Below are 23,313 nucleotides of genomic sequence, written 5' to 3' on the forward strand. Positions count from 1 at the left end.
AAGCCACCTCCCTACGGTAAGACCTGACAATGACTTCTCTACTGCACTCCCTACCTCTGCCTAGCTGCTTGTGCCCCTAGGAGGAAAACTTGCCCTTCATGCAAAAAACGGGATGTCCATCACCAAAGACCGATGGGTCCTCAACATTGTATTCCAGGGGGTACAAATTCTACTTCCACTCACTGCCAACCCCAAAAGGGTTCCCAGACCTTCCTCCAAACCAGTGACCAAAGGCATAGAACAAAGTTCAATCCCTGCTCTCTATAAGGGCAATTCAACCTGTTCCTGCGGCACAGATGGGTCAAGGATTGTATTCCAGACTTTTCCTGGAACCCAGAATGCTCTCTAAGGGCAATTCAACCTGTTCCTGCAGAACAGATGGGTCAAGGATTGTATTCCAGAAAAGAGGGCACTTTGCACCCAGTCCTAGATCTTTTAACTCTCAACAACTTCCTGGTGGTACCAAAACTCAAAATGCTCACCCTGCAGCAGCTTCTACCTATGCTAGCCAAAGATGCCTGGATAGTTACCCTAGACTTAAAATAAGCCCATCTGCCCATCCCCTATAAGAGAGTCATGCAGGAAATATCTTCACTTCAGGGCAGGATCTATGCATGATCAGTTCTCTGCGCTTCTTTTTGGCTTATCCACTACTCCCAGAGTATTCACAAAATGCCTGGCTCCAGCCATTGCTTACTGCAGGCAGAGAAATATTCATATTTACCCGTACCTAGATGACTGCGTGATTCAGGCACTCAGTCAGGAAATGCTGTTGCAGCACCTGACATTTGTAAAAAAAAAAACTAATCACCCTGGGCTACACTGTCAATGAATGGGAATCAAAACTAGTCCCCAGTCAAGATTGTATTCCTGGGAGCAAGCTTGGACACAGCATCCCAGATGGCATTCCTCATTCCAGAAAAACAAGCCTGTCTGACACTCAAATGGCCACCAGAACCCAGCTATCTGCAAGGAAAATCCTGCAGACCCTAGGGTTCATGGCCTCTTGCATCCTACTAATTCCATATGCCAGACTGCATATGAGGAAACTTCAGTGGTACTTAAGTCTTTTCTCAGAACCTGGAAACAGTCATTCCACAGTCATTCCTATCATACCCTAAGGACAGAGTTTCTTTGCTGGGCAGCAGCATACAACCACAACAAGGGACTGACTGCCCTTTACTACACCCCATGCCACCCAGACGCATCAGACTATGCCTGGGGGGGGGGGGCACACGTGGATGGCAATTGCATTCAGAGCCACTGGAGCCCAAGTCAATTTCATCTGCACATCAACCAGAAAGAGATGCTAGCTGTGCAGCACGCTCTGACAGCTTTCAGATTCCTACTTCTTACCAGGACTCCTGCTAATAAAAGCAGACAACACTACAGTTGTTTGGTACATCAACAAGCAAGGGGGAACCCACTCTGCAGGCTAGCCATGGCCCTGTGGAACACTGCCTTGGACATTCTGGTCCATCTGCAAGCTCAATTCCTGCCAGGCAAACAAAGCTAACTGGCAGACAACTTAAGCAGAAATCTCCTAGACTCACACGAGTGGCAATTAGAGCCCAGCACCTTCAACCTTATGACTCAGAAATGGGGGACCCCAGAGGTGGATCTCTTTGCCTCCCCCTACAATCACCAGCTCAGCAAATTCTGCACCAGGACACCTCACAGCAGGGCCTTGAAAGTGGATGCCCTATCCTTCCAGTGGGTAAACCTATCCATTTATGCATTTTCCCCCTCTGCCTCTTCCCTCAAGAATATTACTCAAGATAAGACGAGATAGACCAGGGGCAATCCTGATTGCCCCGGGCTGGCCACGGCAGCACTGGTACCCACTACTGTGCAGCCTGTCACCAGTGCCACCCTGGCATCTACCCCAGATCCCAACCCTCCTCACTCAGCACGGGGAACAGATCTTGCATTTGCAACTGCAAACCCTGAATCTTGCAGCCTGGGTTATTCCTTGAATTCTCCCCCAGTGACTGGTCTAAGCAAGCAAGTGCTGGATGTCATTCTTGAAGCCAGAAGACCAGTACAAGGAAATTCTATGCTGATAAGTGGAAAATATATTGTTCCTGGATTCAATCTAAAGGAGAGGACACAGCACTAAGCTTCTTGCCTCTAATCCTGGATTACATAGCAGATCTACTCCACAGATGCCTATCCTTCTCCATTAAGATCCATGCCTCTGCCATCTCGGCTCATTACAACATTGAGCCACCTCTCTTCTCTCACCCTCTCATCAAACAGTTCCTGATAGGGACAAACAGCTTAAGGGCACCAAGGAGAGCACCCACCCCTGCTTGTGACCTTAATTTTGTACTGTAAAACCCACTCCCTCCCTCCCCTTTGAGCCTGCAACATCAGCAGAGTTAAAATTCCTCTCTTGGAAAACAGCCTTGCTTCTGGCCATCACTTCAGCTAGAAGAGTGTCTGAGCTACAAGCAGTTATGGCTGTGGAACCCTTCATTATTTTTCATGCTGACAGGGTCTCCCTCAGGACTAACCCTTCATTTATGCCTAAACTGGTGTCCAGTGTGGCTTTCAACCAATCTATCCATTTACCAACCTTCTCCCTAATCCTCAAAATGAAGGGGAAAGGATCTTGCACTCCTTGGACGTGCACAGACAGCTCAGATTCTACCTGGATAGGACTAAGCTCTTCAGGAAATCTGACCAGTTACTAGTCAGTTTTGCACCTGGGGCAGAGGGCAAGGCCATTTCAAAACAATTTTCAAATGGATAGCACACTGTATCCATTTCTGCTACAAACACCATGGGAAACCAGCCCCTCAGGGGGTCAGAACACACTCAACTAGAGCAACCTCTACAGCATTCCTTCGGGTAGTCCCTACCAGGGGCATTCTGGAAGCTGCTACCTGGAGTTCTGTACTAACCTTCACCAAGCATTACCACCTGCCTATCTTTTCTAAATCCAGGGCAGGTTTTGCAAAAGCAGTCCTGAAGGGCATCCTAGCCAGCCCCAACTCTTCTTGATTGCCTCCTCCCTTTTCTTCAGCTTTGGGAATCAACCCAAGTGTGATGACTGCAACAGTGAAACACGAAGAACATATTACAGTTGTGTACACTTACCATAAATGTAGATGTTCAAGTGCATTCACTGTTGCAGTCCTGGTTTCCCACCCTCCAGCCCCCTTCTCTCTCTTCTATTACTCACCCCTTACAGGGTTATTGGTATTTACTTTTTACTGGTGGTGTTTTTCCCACCATAACTTAGCTCCCTGTTTGGGGGGAGGGGGCTCCTGACATTTTGGGCAAGAAAAACTGATGTAATGGCGTTTGCTGCCTGTTTTTATACCCCTGACGACCTGACATCAGTCCTGAAGTGACAGCAACCAATGCAGAAATACTAAGTGTCTGGTATTCGGGCCGACTGAGGGCTACCTGCAGGCAGATAACTCGAGTGTGATGACTGCAACAGTGAATACACTAACATCTACATTTATGGTAAGTGTACACAACTGTACTATCTGATGTTGCCAGTCTTCATCCATTCTTGACTGATGGTTTACGGTTCCAATCTTCGGAACTGATACAGCCGTTGTATAGCTCGCGCCAGCCAAAAAAACTCTTGAGCTAAAGATGTACCCATAACGCCCCTCTCTACATTATCTTAGATCTTGTTTGCCACTCTTATAGAAAGATGCATTGGCCGATTCCCTCAGCTAAGTAGTAGTCTAAGCCTAACCAACAAAATCACCAATTTCCATGCCTGGATAATGCATACAAACCCTCACATCCTTTCCTTATCTGAAACCTAGCTTAACCCACATATCACTAACAATGAAATTCTTCCACCAGGCTATAATATCAATCACTCTGATAGATTCCCAAAAAAGGGGGTGGTGTAGCCATCCTCCACTCTAATAGCTTCAACCCATCCCAGACTTTCACCCAGCTGAACTCCTCATCCTTAATTGCCACTTTGACCCTCACAAAAAAAATTAGCTGTTGCCGCCATCTATATCTCTCCTGGAAACAATTCATCCACTTTAGAGAACATCTTATCCTGGATTTCCTACAATATTCCCTATGAAACCCTCATCTTAAGTGATGTTAACCTAGATTGGTCTAAACTTAAAACTGACTCTCCAACTCATTATCAACCTGCATGGTTTCCATCAACTGATATCTTCTCCCACCCGCTTCTATAAAAACACATCTTCCGGCTCCGTAATTGACTTGAATACTCACCAACTCCCCTCACCACTACCACAACCCCACTATCCTACCAGACAAACCTAGCCATCACCTCCCCATCCCGGTCCTGTGATACACCATCCAACCTCCCAAATCCCACCTTTATGGAGACTGCCGAAAACTCTAATTTTAATGTAGTCCAATTCAGCTCTAGTCTGTCTACCATTGACTGGTCCATCCTTAAATCCCTTTCAATGATGTAGTTACTAAATTCAATATCATCTTCCTAAACTTTCTTGCGCCATCTAGGAAGGTTAGAATAAAATCCAATTATGCTCCCTGGCTCTCAAAAGAAACCAAGTCCCTTATGCTAAAAAGAGATGGAGCTTGGAAAGCCTGGATCAAAACAAAGGAATTACCTCTTCTACAGAACTATAAACATCTCAGAAATCTTACAAAATAAACAATAATGACAAAAAGTCCTTTTATAACTATGCCCAATTCAATAAATCCAACCCTCGCAAGTTTCTGGTATACTGTTAACAAAATTCTCTCTCCAGGCTGACCCTACCCAAATACATCTCCTCTGGAAACTGCTACTCTTCTCAGTAAACACTTTATTGAAACCATTCAAACCCTAGTACTTTCCAACATAACTTCTCTGCCTAACCCTGCCAATTCTTCTAACAAACAGCTATTCTCTTTACATCCATTTCCTACTTCCTACATCCGATCTCTTCTTCACAAACTCAAACCCTGCTCTCCCTCCACTGACCATCTACCTCCTACCTTCCTCAGTCTTTCTGCTGACTCCATTGCCTATCCAGTATATATACTAATCAATAGATCTATCCAGGAATCCACCTTCCCTACCCTATGGAAATCCTTTTTCACTATTCTCCTGCATAAAGGTGGAAACTCCTCAGACCCATCTAACCACCAACCTATAGCTATTCTATCTCCCATTTCCAGACCTTCTGTCATACCCTCAGGGACTGGTGTATCCCAGTCTTCAAAGTCTGAAGCTAACTGTTTGGTTCCTCCAATTCCATCAGTTGCCAGGCGTAATGATATACCATCCCTAGTGAGAAGAAATTTGCTGGCATTGCATAAACCATCCACCAGGAAACTCTATCTCATTAAGCATAAGAGGTTTTTGAACTAGGCTTTTGATAATGGTCTCAACCCCTTTTCAGCTTCAGTAGAGAAAGTTTTAGAATTTCTGGCCATCCTTTTTACAAAAGGAGCTTGCGCATTTGCTATTAACTTGAGTCTAGCTGCAATCGCCAATTTTCATAATGGTTTTGGAGATCTACTCCTAATTTCACATAGACTATGTAAGGTCTTCCTCAAAGGGACTATTTAATTTAAAGCCTCCATTTAAAGACCCTCTACCCCCATGGGACCTGACTGTTCTACAATCACTGGTACTTACTCTTTTTGAACCAACAGCTACTTGTGACTTGAAGTTTCTCTCTTGGAAAACGCTTCATCTGATGATGTCAATCTTCATTTATTCCTGACGGATGGGACTCTGTTCTGAGCTGTTATATAGCTTGTGCCAGCCAAAAACTCTTGAGCCAAGTCTCTACACACAATGCCCATGTGTACATTACCTCAGATTTCATTTGCCCCTCTGTCCGCAAGACTCGTCAGCCTTCTCTCAGTTGTGTTGCCTTATTTTATTCTAAATTTAGTGAGAAAGTGAAAAATCTTTCATCTTCAACTCCTTCCTGTATACCATTCTCTTCTATTGTACTTGTATATTACTGCATTTCCTTTCTCTACCCACCTTTTTTCTAACCTATCGGGTTTTTCTTCCCATTGTTGGTAGCCCTTTCTACCTCAGGTAATCTTATCTACCATTGTTTGTAGATTTCTCCTCTTTTCTCTTCTCTGAGTATACTAGTGTGATTTTGGTCATGTTTTTATTTTCACCCTTTCCTTTTGTGGATATGTCTGAAACCATTTATCATTGAAAAATCTGACAAACCCTTTGAGGGTGCGTCAGCTTTCAAACATAAAGACTGTGACAGGAAGATGCCCAATTCTTATGGGCATCTTTGTGTATACTGTTTTAGGGGCACCTCATTTGGAATTACTGTGTAATTTGTAAGGAGTTCAGTCAAAGAACCTTGACAGAGCATCAAAACAAGCTCTTGCTCAAAGGACTCCTTAAATCCCCCTTCAGTGAAGCCTTGTCCAAGGCAGACAAAAGACAATCCTTCAAAAAAGAAAAAAAAACCTGTCTGTACCGACCTCGCCTTCAGTTCCAGAGGCTCCCAAATGGAATTCCTTGGTTCTGCATTCTTCGGAAATGGCAACTAAGGTTCCTAGAGTACAGATCTGTGACTTCTGTGCTCCATCAGCCTCTATGGTGCCATTAACTTCCTTGTCTGTGCTGACTTCTATGGTTACTGATTTGGCACTGACTTCATCTATTTCACTACACCCTGTTACATCGGCACCAATGCAATTTCAGTCTAGCCTTTTGGTGGCAAAACCTATGTCAAAAGTGCCCAGGACTAGATACTGTCCTAAAATAGATCCCTATGTAGGACAATTACAAAGTCCATTTCTAGAATGACCTGAATCTCCTTTGGCCCTCTTGGTGCGGTCCTCCAGGAGTCTGAGAACTGAATGTCGTTAGATTGGTAGATCAACTATTACTGGCCAGAGGTATCCCTGCCCCTTCTCAGCCCCCTTTCCAATCTGGATCGGGGATCTAATCTCCTGGGACTCCTAATTTATCCTTCTCCGACTATGACCACAGTTTCTGAGCCCAGCACTTTGATACACCAGTACCAGCTGTCTCAGTGCAGTTAGGTGTGTCCACTTAGGTGCTGGAAGTTGCTGTGACTTCTTTGGTTCCTGTTACGGAGCTGACTGTCAGGGTTGTGACCCCTCAATTGATTCCGTGGTTCCCAGGTCAGCACCCACTTTGGGTATGGTGCCCATTTTGGTTCCAGAAACCTTGTGGTTGCAGGTCCATCCCTGGCTCCAACCTTGGAAGGCGGCTGCTCGGAGCAGTGTGTGACCTCAGTTCTGAGGTGGTCGGTCTTGGTTCCGGGCTCCCACTTCTCTTCAGGTGTGCTGCCTTTTGGGTTTTGGAGAGGGCCTTGGCCTCTACAGGCTCCCAACTTGTCTGTCCCACCCCCATCAGAGTGCCATATTTCCCTTTCCTGTGGTCCGGAGTTGACACCTATCTCTACAGCAGGACAGCGAGCACCAAAGCTTCAAATTACCTATGTACAGGGTTCTTCTTCAGGGTCCTCCCCAGAGATTCCCACTAAGGAGCCACCTTGAAAAAGAACTTGCAAGAGGAAGCATCTGGAGTCCCCTGAAGAATCCATCATGGAAGACCTGGATTTCGATGAAGGTGAGGGTTCCCCATAGTCACCCCCTGATGATGTCTTCTTTGGAGACATCCTAGAGATTTTGAAACGGGGGGGGTAACGAAGTCCCATTACCCATCCTCTGAGGAAACCATGTACTTGCAAGCTTCCTGTGCTTGGCCATCTACCTCCTGGGTATCCCCACCCGCTGACAACCTGGTAAAACTAATCATGCAGTGGGCTTGGAAGGCTTCTGATGCCATAAGAACCTATTCCCCAGATACCAGACAAGATTATCCCCACCAAAAGACCACAAATATTGGGCAAAGGGTTTGTCAGTAGATGACATGGTGATGGCAGCTGCCACTAAAAAAGCACTAGCTGACGAGTGGCCCCTCTGTTCACCCTCCTAACAGGGAGTTCAGGATGACGGACAGGTTTGGAAACCGGGTCTGCAGTTCAACCCTTTGCCCTTAGGTTCTTGAATTTTTTGGCACATTTTACCAGACTTCAGAGAGACCTGATTAAGGGAATGTCAAACACTAGCTGGGGCTGTGTCCAGCGAGGTTACAGGATAAGGTTGCCTTGCAGCTATCCACCATGGAGTCTATTTCAAACTCGTCCGTGCGACTCATTGCTCATGCAGTAGAAGGCACCACCAGGGCAGTGGGTTCTGGTGTTGCCATTGGGCGACATGCCTGGATGTACTTGTGTGACTTCCTGGAGCCCTTCATGTCTTCCTTCATCAATGCTGCATTTGACAGTTCTTCCCTCTTTGGCCCTAAAGTTAAGGAAACACTCACCAGGTGTGAAAAGGATGGTAAGACCCTATCTGCTGTGGACATTTATTTTTCCACCTCTCAACAATGCTCTTCTAGGAATCTGAGGAGCGGGAAAATGTGGTTCAAGAAGACTCTGAGCTTTCCATGACACACGTGGCAGTGGTTCCTCCTGTTGGCAGAGGGGGGAGCTCAGATGGAAGATGCTGACTACAAGGCAGAGGTGGCCCACAAAACCAGGGGTCCAGAGATTCCTTCTCTGGGCAGCCCTGCCCGTGCTCCTCAAAGGAGGCCTGATATCTGACGTCTGGAAGCAGTTGGGGGAAGACACTCTGCACCTGCTAGCCTGGTGTCAAATAACCAATTCATGGGTGCAGAAAATCTTTGCCAGAGGCTACAGTATCCCCTTCAATATAATTCCACGCTCTCAAAGAAAAATCATGGATGTTCCACCCCATCAAAGGAATCAAGCCGCTCAAGAGAGAACACAGGTTGCTTCAAAAGAGCGTCGTCCAAGAAGTCCCACCAGACCAGCTAAAATCCAGCTTCTACTCAAGATTCCTTTCAGTACCACAAAAGATAAGAGGACTGGAGGCCCATACTAGACCTCAGCCTTTTGAACAAATTTATCCAGCAGACAAAGTTCAGTCTGTTCTTCCCTTTTTGGCAAAAGACTATTGGATGTGCTGTATAGGAGCCAGTCATTACCATTTCAGAGCGCTTCTATTTGGACTCACCCCAGCCCCCTCCCCAGGGTGTTCACCAAATGTATGTCTGCAATCACTGCCCACATGAGATTACATGGATTCTGGGTGTTTCCTTGTTTAGACAACTGACTCGTCACCACCCCCACCAGGTATCTGCTGATTCAAAACTTGGCATTCATAACATATGTATTCAGACAACTAAATCTCAGCTGATCCCCACTCAAGATTTTGAGCATGTCGACACACTACTTACTACAGTCTCCTCCATAGCCTCTCAGCCACTTCACAGGCTTCAGAAAATAAGGAATCAAGTTCAGTCCATATTACCAAAGAGAAAAGTATCTGCTCTCCTTATTCTGCAAACCTTGGGTTCTCTGGCAGCAGCCATCACCTTGGTTCCAGTATGAGAATACTTCAATGGCTTCTAGCCTCACAATGGTCCATTCTTAATCGCCCATTAAGCCATCCAATTTTAATAGCACAAACTTGCAAGAAAGACCTGTACTGGTGGATGGAGTCAGAAGAGATCCTAATGGGATGACCCTTTGCCCCCCCCACCACCAAAGGCCATAGTGACCACGGACACCTTCCAGATGGGGTGGGGAGTACATTATCTGGGAAAGACCGTCCAAGGCACTTGGCCTCTCCAGGAAGCCTACTTGCACATAAACGTCCTGGAGATGAGAGCAGTGCTCATAATGCTGCAAGCCTTTCAGAATGTTTTCCTCCGGGAATGGTTGCAATCCAGTCAGACAACATGTCTGTAGTCTGCATCAACAAACAAGGGGGAACCAAATCCTACTCCATCTGCCGGGAAGCTGTCAGAGTTTGGCAGTGTGCGATATCTTCCATTCGCTTTCTTGTCAAAACGCACATCCTGGGGAGTTCCAACGTGAGAGTGGACAAGTTGAACAGACTGATATTACTGCCTTATGATTGGTCTCTGAATCTTAGTGGCAAAACAAATATTACACTGATGGGGTGAATCTTGCTGTGACCCATTTTCCCTCCCGATAAACAACAAATGCAGCACATACTTTGCTGTACTTCCTCCACAGGGAGAGTCACCAAGAGATGCTCACCTCCTAGATTGGCCCCCGGGTCTACTTTCTGCATTCCTTCCAGTTTCCCTCATTCCTCTTCTGAAGAAAGCCGAGGTTGTGATCCAGAGTAATCCTCACTGCCCCATCCTGGCCCAGGCAAGTTTTGCTTTCCCTTCCTATGGTCTCACTTAGTTCACCGACCTTGGATTCTGGACCTAGCTCTCGATCTTTCACACCCCCAAGGGCTGCTGCACCCGGACCTTCAATCTCTCAAGCTCACACTTGGTTTCTCCAATTCCAGTAATCACCAAGGCACTCTATTACTTCCCCAGCCCAGAAAAATTCTATTTGTTTCTCATAGACCATCCTTCTGAGAATAACCTAGATCCCCTATTCAGCTCCTGTTGAAAAAAATAGAATTTTTGTTGGATCTCTCTAATCAAGAAGCAGCTGCTTCTACTGTCGCGGTTACTCTAGCAGCTATCTATAATTTGTTATAATGGTTATAATGACCAGTCCCTAATCTCGAATCGCTTATGTAAAGTTTTTCTTAAAGGACTCCTCTGTATAAAACCCCCTATTCAAGGATCCGTTACCTCTGTGGGATCTTACTTTCATTCTGCAACATTTGGTATTACCTCCCTTTGAGCCAGCAGCCTCTTGTCAATTCAAGTTTCTGTCTTGGAAAACCTTTTTTCTAGTCACCATTACTTCCGCCGGAGTTTGTGCAATGCCACCATATATAATCTTCCATAGGGATAGTGCGTCTTTGAGAACTAACCCTTCCTTTCTTCCTAAAGTGGTCTCTGAACCAAACATCAATTGGTCCAGTCATTTACTAGTCTTCTTCCCAAATTTCTCTAACAAAGGCAAATACTGTCTGCATATGCTAGACGTTCACAGTCAGCTGAGATTTTACTTGGACAGGATTAAGGATGGTAGATCTTCAAACCAACTGTTTTGTTTCCTTTTCAGGACCAATGATTGGTAAACCTGTCTCCAAGGTGACTCTCTCAAAATAGATTGCATCACCTTTATTTATGATCACAACAATGTAAATTACCTGCTTCTGTTGGGGCACACTCAACTAGATCGATTACCACTTCAGATGATCTGCACCCCCACAAGGGGCTCAAATGTCCTAGAGTTAGTACTCCTCAACTTGGGGGTCACTGCACTTCCCCTTGTGTGGTGCCCTCCCTTGTAAGGTCTGATCATAAAAAAATCTTCTTTGAAGTAACGATTGGACCTGACCCTCCCACAGGAGCTAAAATAATGGAAAATTTCTTCAAAGCAAAGTACAGCCTACTTAGGTGATGGTGTAAATAGTTTTGAACCCCCTAACAAGCAAACTGATTGATTACTATGCAGAGGTATACATAAATGCCTTGTCTAACCACTTGTACATGTGTATAAACTCTGTACATGAACGCTTCAAAGCCAGGTCTTTTCACGAAAAAACAAGCCACCCTGGTAGACCTCAAGTTATAAGTAGTTTATATAACTAGAGAAAGAAACTGATGCCCAAGAGCAAGAGGGAACTGACTCAGTAGAGGACGAACACCCTCCAAAGCTTGAACAAAGAAATCAGATATTCTGTAAAGTCCTCTAAAGCCAATTATGAAGCTAAATTAGCATGCCTAGCTTAATGATATTCATAGGGCATTCTTTAGCTACATTCGAAAACTTGAAGGGAAGGCCCAGCTTTGTGCTGAACTAGTAGTGGATGGTACCACTTGTACTGAACCTGGAAAATTGCCAACCTGATAGCTGATAGATTTGGTACAAACTTCCCCCATCTGTTGCACCCTAAAGCATACCAGCCACCAGTCCTGTACCTTGTATCCCCAAAGAGCAGGTCATAAATGTGCTCTCTAAGGGCAAAAACACTGCCTTTATAGGACAAGATAACATCCCAGTCTGCTTATAAAATAGTCTAAAACAGGACCTTGCAAAACTACTTGGCATTCTGTAACCACAGCCTGGGGGTCCATCAGCCGACTCTGGGAACTATAGACTCGTAAGCCTAACCAGCCTTATCTGCAAGGCCTTGGAAAGAATCATGATGGACCCTATTAACAGACATAGGTGACCTTAAAACTCTTGACCCGACCCATCTTGGCTTCATTGAGAGTAGATCATGTTTATTAAATCTGGTGCACTTCAAGAATGTCACCAAAGCCCTAGATGAAGGCAAAATAGTATACATCACCTATCTCAGTTTAGCCAAGGCTTTTGATACAATCCCACACTCTGGTATCATTAAGAAACTCTCCCAGTTGGGGGTTAACCTATATGTCACTAGCCTGGTAGTCAGCTGGCTCACCTATAGAATGCATATAGTCAAAGTTTGGGATTCCTCCTCTACCAGTAGACTAGTTACCGGTGGTGTAACACAAGGATCTGTGCTGTGCCCTCTACTGTTTGGTATCTATTTCTCAGACATCCAGGTGAAAGTAGATGGCTTGTGGTTTACCAGGTTCACTAACTATTCCAAACTGTGTGCAATCAGAGTCCCCTAATGTTAGCATATTACAAAAAGGGCTAATGCAGACAAAGGATTAGTGCCCAAACCATGGACTTAAACTAAATGCAAAAAAAGTGTATCATTCTCTTTGATAAAGGGGAAAGTCTCTGTAAATTACAGCCTAGACAGTAACCCCCTAAGCTCAAACCCAGTGTTGCTAGATTTGGGAACACAGGTTGATGGCAACCTAAACTTCGATAACCATGTATCCACAGTGGTAAAGAAAGCCTTCTACGTTACGCATCTTTTAAGCAAGGGCATCACATCCAGGAGTAAGGCTGTTAGCACTCCTCTGTACTCAATCCTGTTTAGACCACTAATAAGAGTACAATGCTCCCTTCTTGTATGTACCACGCCAGACACCTGCCAGTAACTGAAGGAAGAGACAGTCACCAAGAAAGTACAGGGCCTTCAAAACATGATCTGTGGATAGACTAAAACCCCTGTTCACTACTCTTATTTGCTGCTGAGAGGTGACTTGTGCCAGCCCTACACAGCAGTCTCTGACCCTGTCCTAATGGAAATGCTACACATCTGCAAGTCGAATGGGACAAGATTCACTTGCTCAAGGGAACTTAACCTAGCCTGTGACATTAACAAGACATGCTGGCAAGACGGATGTCTCCCAGAGATTGCAGCTCCTCCGGAATAAACTCCCAGTAGATGTAAAGCAGATCTCCTCAATGGCCCAATTTAAGCAAAACTTGGCTTTGATGGGAAATTGTAAATTCACCCTGGGAGTGACACCCATGTCCATCATGGCCAGGGGCAGTCAGTGCTGATCATCAAGTCACAAATATAGCCCATCTAACATGGTCAGTTAGGGAATACAGATATAACATGGCTGGGCTTGTAAAGGTTCTAGGGCCATTAGTCTAATCTCCTCTGATCGTGATTGCAAGAGGGGGCTTCAGTAGTGATAGAAGCAGGGTAAAAAGACAGTAGTATATTTGTTGCAGGATTATGCTGGCATGTATTTATCTTCCACCTGCAACTACTGTTGTGGAGCTTAAAAGAATTTGGGGAAAATAAGTTTTTAGCAGTGAATATTATTTACGGGTGGGGACTGGAACCTGATTTGCATAGTAAGGATGCATCAGTGGGACCTAAAAGGGAAAATATAACAAAAGGTAGAATTCTGAAGAAACATGAGAATGTTTGTTTGGTATGAAAGATTCAAATTCAGTTGCAGGATCTCAGTTTGCATTTCATTCCCCAAAGTGCAATAACTGGGCTAGACTGGGTAGAAATTCTATTTTGCTGGATAATGTTTATTTAATTGAAAGCTTTGACACATCCAATAACTATTTCAGATTGTATACCAGTAAAAACTAAGAACTATGCAGGATAGTGAAGTAAAATAAAGCCCATGGTACTTACCTGTTAAAAAGACATGTAAAAGATGGGCAAAGGACATGAATCAAGCATCATTAGGGAAGGCAGATTTTTTTTTGAGGGGACAGCTAGTGAGTGATGAGGATAAAATTAAAATGGAGTTTCAAAAATGTGGTGGAAATAAGAGAAAGATATGAAGAAAGAAGTAATAGGAATTATATTGAGAGATTGTCAACGATTGAAGTAGGGGAGATCTCACAGAATAAAAGGAGTAACTGCAGAGTCCTTAAAGGAGCATAAGTGTGTATTTGGGTGATATGCATGAGTTTAGAAAGACTGGAGTTAAACAAAACAAAAAAATACTTGCTTAACAGTAGAGTGCAAAACTTTTTAGGACAAGGACTTAAGCACCAGAAAGTAAAAATGGTTGTCAAACATGGGAAGGCTGATGAGACAAGTAACCTGAGATTTTATAAAGATGTTATTTGGAAAGTTTATGAAAATTTGTATAAAGCAGAGGAATGGAGAAACAAAAAAGGCACAAATGTGAATATTTATGAAACAATTATGCCAAGGTCAGAGGAAAATAATGCTCGGCTATAAATAAGATAGGAACAGATGAAGTAACAATGTGTAACCAATCAACAGGGAAATTGCCAGTAGCAGACACTATTCCTGTGTAAGTTTGACAGGTGAGGTGAAAGTGAAAGATCTGGAAGGTTTTGTTTAACAGTGCTTTAAAATGGGGGTCAGTGTCAACATCTTGGAAGAAAAGCAGTGGTGGCTTTATTACTCAGAGGGTAAAGACCCTTCAGACCCAGCGTCATATAGACCCGTTTGAATTTAAAACAAAATTCTGAAGTGTTTATACTAGCTATGAGAATGCCATAGGAGTTGCCAAAATTGATTGATATGGTTCATTGTGGTTTTGTGTTGGGGGGGGGGGGGTTAAACATTTGGCAACCATTTAATAAAACAGTGGTGATCCAAAAGGAAAAGGAATATAACACTCTGCTATAGTTTGTACATATTGATGCCGAGAAGCATTTGAGAGTGGAAATTAAGATTTTTGAGAACAGTGGTGACATTTGCCTTCCCTGATATGATGGGGTTAATAAGGAAGAATATATGAAGGGTTGCAGCCAAAAATTAAGATGGCTGTCCAACAAACTGAACAAGCGAACCAGACAAGGATGTCCCCATTTATTTGTCTTGTATTTAGAACTAATAGCAGCGAAAATGGGGAACTTGCACATTTGAGGATTTAACTGGTATGGTAGTCAAGGCAACTTGAATTTATTTGCAGGTAATATTTTGTACTCGACAAATCCATAAAAGGAAATTTCAGTGTCATGGGTCATTTTAAGACCGTTTCAAGTCTTTTCTTGGAATATAAAGTAAATGAAGTTAAAATAAAGCACAATACCTATACCAGTGGGGGGCATGAGAAGTTGAAGTATTTAGGTGTATGAATTAAAAAGGATTCTCTTATGGCAGTAAATATGTGGGAAAAGACTAAATATATAATACAAAAATTGAGAAACTGGAAGCTGTTTTAATTATGGATATGGCCAGCAAGATACAAGCAGTGAAAATGTTTAGTCTCTAGTTTTATACATGGGCAAGTGTATTTTTATCTGTCAGTGGAGTTGTGGATGATGGAGATGAAGGAATTTGGGAGGGAGAAGAAGGCAGTAGTTAAATGCGGGATAAGTTGTTTCCATAGAACTGAGGTGGTCTAGGGTTGCCTGATTTTAAGGGATACTTTATGCAGTTAAGCATCATATACATAACACAAGCAGAAGGTTAGAAATATAAATGGAAAGTGGTGATAGTAGTAGTTTCAATGCAGGTCCTTAAGAACAATAACCATACAAAATAGTGTATTCGTAAATAAGCAAAATGTATCCTAATAAGTAGGCCAACACATGAATTTGGAAAGAAGATTTGACCAGTAGGGACAAGATTTTGCCACTCGAGATAACTAAGTAGGGATGCAGAAAATAGGCAAGAGGGGACAGGAAAGGAACAAAGGCACTGGGAGCATACAACTAGGAAGGCAAAAGTAAGAATGGGATAAGCGGAAGTTTGGACTACATGTTGGGGACTCTTCCTCTTTGATATTAATAAGAGCATAGCCAGAGTAAGGGATAGAGGAGTATTAACTGAAAGACCAGCTATGGTAGAAGTTTTACTAAAAGAGAAATTCCTGGTTTAAAAAGGGAAAATTAGTGCATGTAATATGTTGCACGATAACCATAAAAGAATTGAAGGAGGTTATAAATGATTGTAAACTGCTTTTCCATTATCTTTTCTGAAAGGAACAATGGGAGGACATATGTACGACTCCCAAATATGCAACAAAGTTTAAAGGTTTGGAGTTTTCTTGCAGGTGTGTTTGCATTTGTTTTGTTATACTCCAAGCATATTTCAGAGAATTTTTTCTTTTGGTGGAAAAATCCTGGAGGAATAATGGGAAAAGAGTTAATTGGAAACATGTTTTTTTGTGAATTTTTTACAAGTTGGCAGATTTTAAAAATTCCCTACTACTTTCAGAAATACTGGGGAAAGATGCAAATGGTTGTAACTAAGGAAATTATTCTTTGATGTGGTATATAAGATCTGAGTTGTCTAGATATAGTAAGGCATTACTACTTTTAGTCCTATTGTCTGGCAAAAGCACAAGAAAATGCAGATGGTCTAAACTTAACTGTAAATGAAAAATTGAATATTACAAAGAAGCAAGTGGAGGGTGGGATATTTAGAAAAAAGGAAGTATTGAATTACATAGAAATAAACCTCACTCATTCTCGATACAAGGGAAGGCAAGTACTGAGCAATAAACATATGTATTCTCATTCTCCTGAATGAGATTTTTTTTTTATGCTTTATCCGTTTCAACTGATCGAGAGACCTCCTGAAGATCAGGAAGGGTTTACCAGAACTGCTTCTGGTGACTGCTTTTTCTCCCAGATGGCACTGGTTTTCCCTTCTCATACAACTTGCTAGGAGCATTTGCAAAACCTACCTCACAGGGTGGATTTGCTCATACAGGTCAAGGGATCCTTGATTCCACCCCAACATTCAAAGTCTTTACATGGATGATGGTTTAATACCATTTAAGCACCTTTTGTCTGAGGAAGTACAATAGGTGCTGGAAGGTGCAAAAAAAAAATGCTTCTGAAAAATCAAACTTGACCAATGAAAGATTTTCTGGTTGGTACCACAAAAGCAAATGGAACCCATCCTAGCTAGGGGGTTGGGGTCACCTCTGGTGTTCTTACCTGTGAATTGCTCATTTCAAGCCTAATGTACACTCTAGTTAAGGTTTCTGCTTGTCTACCCCAGAATACCCCCTTTACCTTTTTTTTTTTTCCAAGGCAAAAACTTTTAAAATGGGTGTTAAATTTTAGATCACATAGAAAAAACTGATACCTTCCTGGGACCTGAACTTCATTCTGGGGAAGTTTTAAGTCTCCTTTTGACGAGCCAGCTTTTCTCTGGAAAGTCTAATTTGAAAGACTGATTTGCTGTCTAATATTGGGTTAAATGTGCATTTGAATTGCAAGCTGCTACGTCTACTGAACCCTTTTTGATTTTTCATAATGACCTGCTGAGTCTTGGAACCAACTTTTCCTTTATAGACATTTTCTGAATTTATATTTGCCCAGACTGTTCACTATGTTCTGCCCTGAATGGAAAAAAAAATAGTTGTCTGTAAGACACCCATAGTATGGATAATTCTAAGATATGCAGACCAAGCTAATGATTTAGAAAATCTGGCTAACGTTTTGTTTCCTATGTTGGTTAAAAAAAAAATCCAGTATCTAAACAAAACTTTTCTATATGGCTGTTGCAGACTGTTAAGTTTTGCTACTTGGATCACTGTAAAAATCCTCAGAATTTCAGGGTGTTTCTATTAGAGCTGTGATCACTTCTTAGGTCTTTCGAAAAGAGATTGTAGATCTGTTCTAGAAACAAGTACTTGGTCTTCAGCTTGCACTTTCAATAACTACAAGAGCGCGAGTTAGTTTCCAGAGTTGGAGCTGGTTTTACTAGAGTTCTTCTATAGGGTATGATCGACTCTGGTCTTGCTTCTTCCACTGTTTCTTACCTGAATTTTGGTAGTTGTGCCATATTGTTAGTTACTGCGTCAGTGATCTAATGAAGGACATAGTACAGTTGTACGTACAAGTTGGCTTACAATAATAGTAGATGTTTGAAAAGATCACTGTTGCAGTAATGCCTTCTCCCTCCATTCTCCTTTTCTGCATCTTCCCTTGCCAGGGTGGAGTTCTTTTTTTCTTCTCATTTTGCTATTCTGACATGACTTTCCTTTGCTTTAGGCTCCCTATTTCAGACAAGAAGTCTGAGTTTTGGTGTCTGTGTGTCCCTTTAATACTAGCGTGTACTCTCATGCTAATGGCAGGGTATGTAAGGAAGGACCCTGAAGCTTAATAAATTGGTCAGACATATATGGTATGCTTGACAGAATACTTATAGTTTTGGTTAGTATTATGCTAATTTATTTTCAGATTTATTATGCAAAGCTTTCTTACACAACTGCACTTTACTACCTTTTTTATTGTACTGGATTTTGAGTAAATGTAATTTTGCTTTTGGTTTAGGCTAGATGCAAGAATGTTGGTAACATCCTTCTAATTGTCCAAAAAAACTATGTGGATTATACTTTCCTTTGCTGTTGGACTTCGGTGTGGAGCATAAACCTTGTTCCTTCTGATATATTGATCTGTACATGTGGCTAGAAAACTGACTTTTGCTTGTGGATAATCCCATTCATATTCTAAAGGTGCTACCAAAATAATCTTGTGTTACGGGAGCATTTGTGGTTAAGTGCTGTCTCACCGTTGTACTTTGTATGTTTTCCTTTTCCTATTTTACAGCTTCTACTTACTCAGTGGTTGTGGGTGAAGTGATTTAGACATGCTGTCCGAGTCCTGTATGTTAGGCACATGTACTCCAGGGCACAGGAACTTTAGTAACAAAACAATAGGTACGTTGCGTGAACTGTAGGAGAGTAAATGTCAACATCCTGCTCACTGAAGAAGACTCACACATCTGATAAGGCAAATCTGTACATTATTTATGGTGAGTACCTCTCACAGCTCCTAACTTAAGATTGTCTGGCTTCACATTTTATACTTATCCTTGTTTGGTCTGCTGCAAAAACCTGGCTTCATTCTAAAGCAGAAACTAGCGACCTTTTCTGAGGTGAGTGCCAAAAGTTGACCTATTTCTGCAAGTTCAAGTGCCAGAGGTCCTTGTGCTATTTGGATGTACACGATACATATATCACCAGATCTGTAAATAGGATTTCTTGCAAATCTGAGCAGATCTAGTAAGGAAGTTAGAGGTAAGTACATAATGTTGTGATTGTTGCCCTCCTGTCTGATGTTCCGGTTGGCAGATTGCCAAGCAAAATGTGCTTAAGTGCCACTTAAGCCAAGGATTGCTTAATCCAGTTTGAGGGTTTTTTTTTTTTTGAGGAAAGCATCTGCAGAGTAGTGTAAACAAAATACCAGGTCTCTGCAGAGAAAAATTGGAAAACTACCCTTCGTCAACGGTTGGCTAATCCTAACAGAGTTTGGAAAAAGTTCTGACCTAATCCTGGTACTCACTAGTGCCTAATTCTATATGTAAAAAACAAGTGCTATAAAAGCATTCTTAAGAATTTACTGTTTTGAGTTCCACCTTCCATATGCTGTACTTTATGTACACAAATGTACAGTTTTAACACTGCCATTCATAAATTTGCTCAAGACCTTTTGCATGTATTTTGCTTGTATGTAATTTTTTACCTTCTGAATATTGCTATCAATTTGCACGTTCTGAAATTCTTAAATTCATGATTAGCAGTAACTATACTGTTAAATTTATAGCACATTATAAGAAGAAATGTGAAGTTTGGGTTCAGTAATTGTTTTGGGTGGGGGGGGGCATGACATATTAAGAGTATGAATCAGTATCTCATAGTAATGTCTTATTTAGCATTTAGATTGTCGTCCAGCATTGACCAACTTAGAAACTGACTGCTCTTCTCCAAAGAAGCCTCGAGTAGTCCAGAAAGCAGGCAAAGAGAATACTGGGTTACCTGTAAAAGATGAACAGCACTTTTTGCCACCTGCACCATGGACACCAGTTTGCAAGAGAAGCTCCTCTGAGAAGAAAAGAGTACTGAGTGCTTCAAGCTGCACCACAAATGGCTCCAAAGGTGATTTGATTTGTGGGCCTTAAATTGCCTGGTGTAACTGTAAGCCCTTTATTTTTGTATGGAATTTGATTTGCTGTATTAGTCTCAAATGCTAGGATACGTTTGAGCAATTAAGATTGATTCAGTACAAGCAGGGCAGATGTGTGAAATGTATATTTAAGTCCCATAACTTTAAACAAAAAAAATATAAGAAGGAATTTTAAGTTTTGTCCTCCTTCCTCCAAGGCATTCGTCTCGAAGGTGTGTGTGTGTGTGTGTGTGTGTGTGTGTGTGTGTGTGTGTGTGTGTGTGTGTGTGTGTGTGTGTGTGTGTGTAGGGGTTCACCCTCCCATAACATTTCATGGAATTTCACTGTTGGCTGCTGTTCCTTATTAGTTATAAACTATGGTCAGTGTTCTGAGACCCTTAATCAGAGGTCATGTAGCCTGATTCAACCACTTTTGAATGACGCTTTTTATTTGATTTGTTCAGAGTAAATCTTGATCTTTGGGTTGCTGCATCTTTATCATGCTGGCAGGGTTTGTGTTCAGGTGGAAGCTTTAGTAGATTTCTAAACATTTTTTTTTCAGCAGAAACCACATTCATTTTTGTCTGCACTGAAAAGTCTGTATGGCCCTTGCTCTCTCCTTTCATAAAATGTAATCTACTGATTTGATATTGGAGGATCTGCTTTGGTAGGTTTAAAAATTGGTTAATCTTGCCTCTTAATTTCAGTTTAGCTACTTTTCTCTGAAGCTTTTAAGTGGTGAGGGAAGGGTGGCTAAGTAGGAATGTGTGCTCTTTGCTGGAGCACGTCATGATACTATGTGTCGTACTAAAGAAGCTTACTTAGTCCATGCAGCCACCAGTTATTTTCTACTTATTCATTATAGTTTGGATCATGACTCTGATCATCATCCTCTCTGCTGCAGTAACCTTTGGCTACTTGGGTTATATCCTGTTCCAGGATAAAACTTCTGGCTCCCTCTCATCTTCATTCTGAGTGCTGATTGGGCAGTCCATTTGTGGAGGGAAATGAATATTCCTAGTGAAGATTATTTGACAATAATTTCAGACCTTTCTTGCTGGCTCAAGGGACAATAGCCAAGAGGCTTCACAGGAACAGCATTTGGCTGATAAGTGCCCATAGGGGAACCCTTCCCCATTGATATTGCTAATATTTTTAAATATTTGTGATATATTTTTATATTCTGAATAATGCTGGCATTTTTTTATCAGAAATGTCTAGTCAGAAAACTGCTTTTATAACAGAGCTTATTAGTGAATACTTGGTTTTATGAGAGAAATGTACTGCTTTGAGATAGTTTAACTGAAGTTCTAGCATTGGATGTGTTTTTACGTACTGAAAACAAGAGTGCTGTGGTGATGGTGCTGCTTGTGTACACTTTACAACTACTTTCTTTCATTTTACTGTATTAGGCTTTTTGTTTGAAGATGCATTTTAAGCAGTGTGAAGTGTGTTGCAGGGCTAGAAATTTGATATGTTTGGTGCTTAAGCAGACTTCATGACAGCTTTGTTTCTTCTCTTTGAGTACTTTCTTTGTAAGGGACTTCAGTTCTGACAAGTTTTTGTGTACTGGTTGTGCTTTTAGTTTTGAATATTGAGGGCATGTGTAAGGAAGTGTGTGCACTACTTGTGAGCATGTGTCTGACAACATACCTTCCATTTGATCTTCCCAGCAGCATTTACAGGCAACCAGGTTTCTTTCTCGACTATAGCATGGATTGTTGTACCAGTCCAGCTGTTTCTCTAAAAAAGTGAAAAACAGACTAGAATCCCTTGCTGACATTGCGGATTCCGACACTGCCTCAGCCTTTGGTGGGTGACTCTGCAGTGGCCATTTGTTCTTCAGACGCACTGGTTTCCTTTGGTGAAGACCCTTCTGCCACCACGGACTGGAGGATTGGCCACATCCTCTAATACTGTTCTAGTGTCCGATCTGGGCATGGAAGAATCATCTTTAGGTCTGGAAGTTTCACCAGGAGACTCTCACAATTTTGTAAAACAGAAATCACATTTGCATAATAAATGTTATGGTCAGGTTATGGAATAGCATTCCTTTTACTCTTGTAAATAGTAACTTAAAAATGCTTAAGAAGTCTTTAGGTAACTGGAAGAAAGAGTATATATGCCATATTTTGAATGAATTCTGTGTTCCTAGCTGGCCTTCCGCCCTGAACACGCACTGTCAAACTTAGAGACCTCTTGCCCCGGATGAAGTGCCATTTTTGTCCGTCGTCTTCAGGGATGTTACTAGAAAAGCTAACTTTAATGTTAGACATTGCTCATCCAAAGACATTTTGTTCTTGAGGATAGTTTTCTTACCTTAGCCAGGAGTTTATTGCAGGCTTTCTATCCTGGAGAGGAAATCATTCCTGAAGGAAATGTGAGCAAATTCTGTCATAAACAGAAATGTTTTTTTTTTCTGGCTGACTCTCACGTCCTAGAATAAATACATACATACAAACAAATATTTCAAGCATGGGCATTAATGCCATTCTAGCTTGCCAATATACCAAAACACTTGTCCTTTAATAAGTATCCAGACTGTTCATCAAAATATATAAACTAGTACTTGCTTTAATGTACTTTGGTAGTCTGTTCCATGCATCAGCTACTCTGTCAGAGAATCAATTAGTACACTTCTCATTCCATAGAATTTTCTACATAAGGTTGTCTGATTCTCTAGTGCTTTTTGTTAACCCCAAACATTCCCAGATGTAGTCGTCACTAAATACCTTGTATACCTGAATAAGATTTCTTCTTGGATATCTGTGAGAGACTGTACAAGTTCATATATTTGTCTATCATAACTTAAATTTTCACATCTATGCATACCCTTGGTATATTTCTGTCATACTCTTTCCAGTTTACACATGCTTGTTTTCGTATAGGGTTTTCCATATTGTTATTCCATACTCAGGTTTGGATCTAATGTAACAAACAATGACTTAATTATTTTTGATTTCCTAGACTTTATAAAACTTTTTATGCAACATATTATTCTATAACTATCATTAAAAAAAAATTGGTTGATATCATTAGAAAAACTCCTAGCTGAATCTACCTATATCTACCCAGGTCCTTAAATGAGTCTACAGTTTCAATCACTGTGCTGTATTAAATATTCGCCTTTCAATTTATGCCTACCAAATCTCATATGTTTAGTTTAGGTGTATTTATC

At 41.9% G+C, this 23,313-nt stretch overlaps 1 protein-coding gene across 1 annotated transcript in view; it reads left to right on the top strand.

Moving 5' to 3' along the window:
• Window positions 1-23,313, top strand: part of MELK (maternal embryonic leucine zipper kinase) — a gene marked incomplete in the record, with an annotated part of 949,965 nt that overhangs the window by 716,107 nt on the left and 210,545 nt on the right. The window contains 1 exon segment of the mRNA XM_044058955.1: window positions 19,906-20,128. Coding sequence (XP_043914890.1) covers window positions 19,906-20,128 — 223 coding nt within the window.

The sequence above is a fragment of the Protopterus annectens genome, chromosome 17.part0 (assembly GCF_019279795.1).
Source record: "Protopterus annectens isolate FY-2018-M chromosome 17.part0, PAN1.0, whole genome shotgun sequence".
Taxonomy (NCBI): domain Eukaryota; kingdom Metazoa; phylum Chordata; order Ceratodontiformes; family Protopteridae; genus Protopterus; species Protopterus annectens.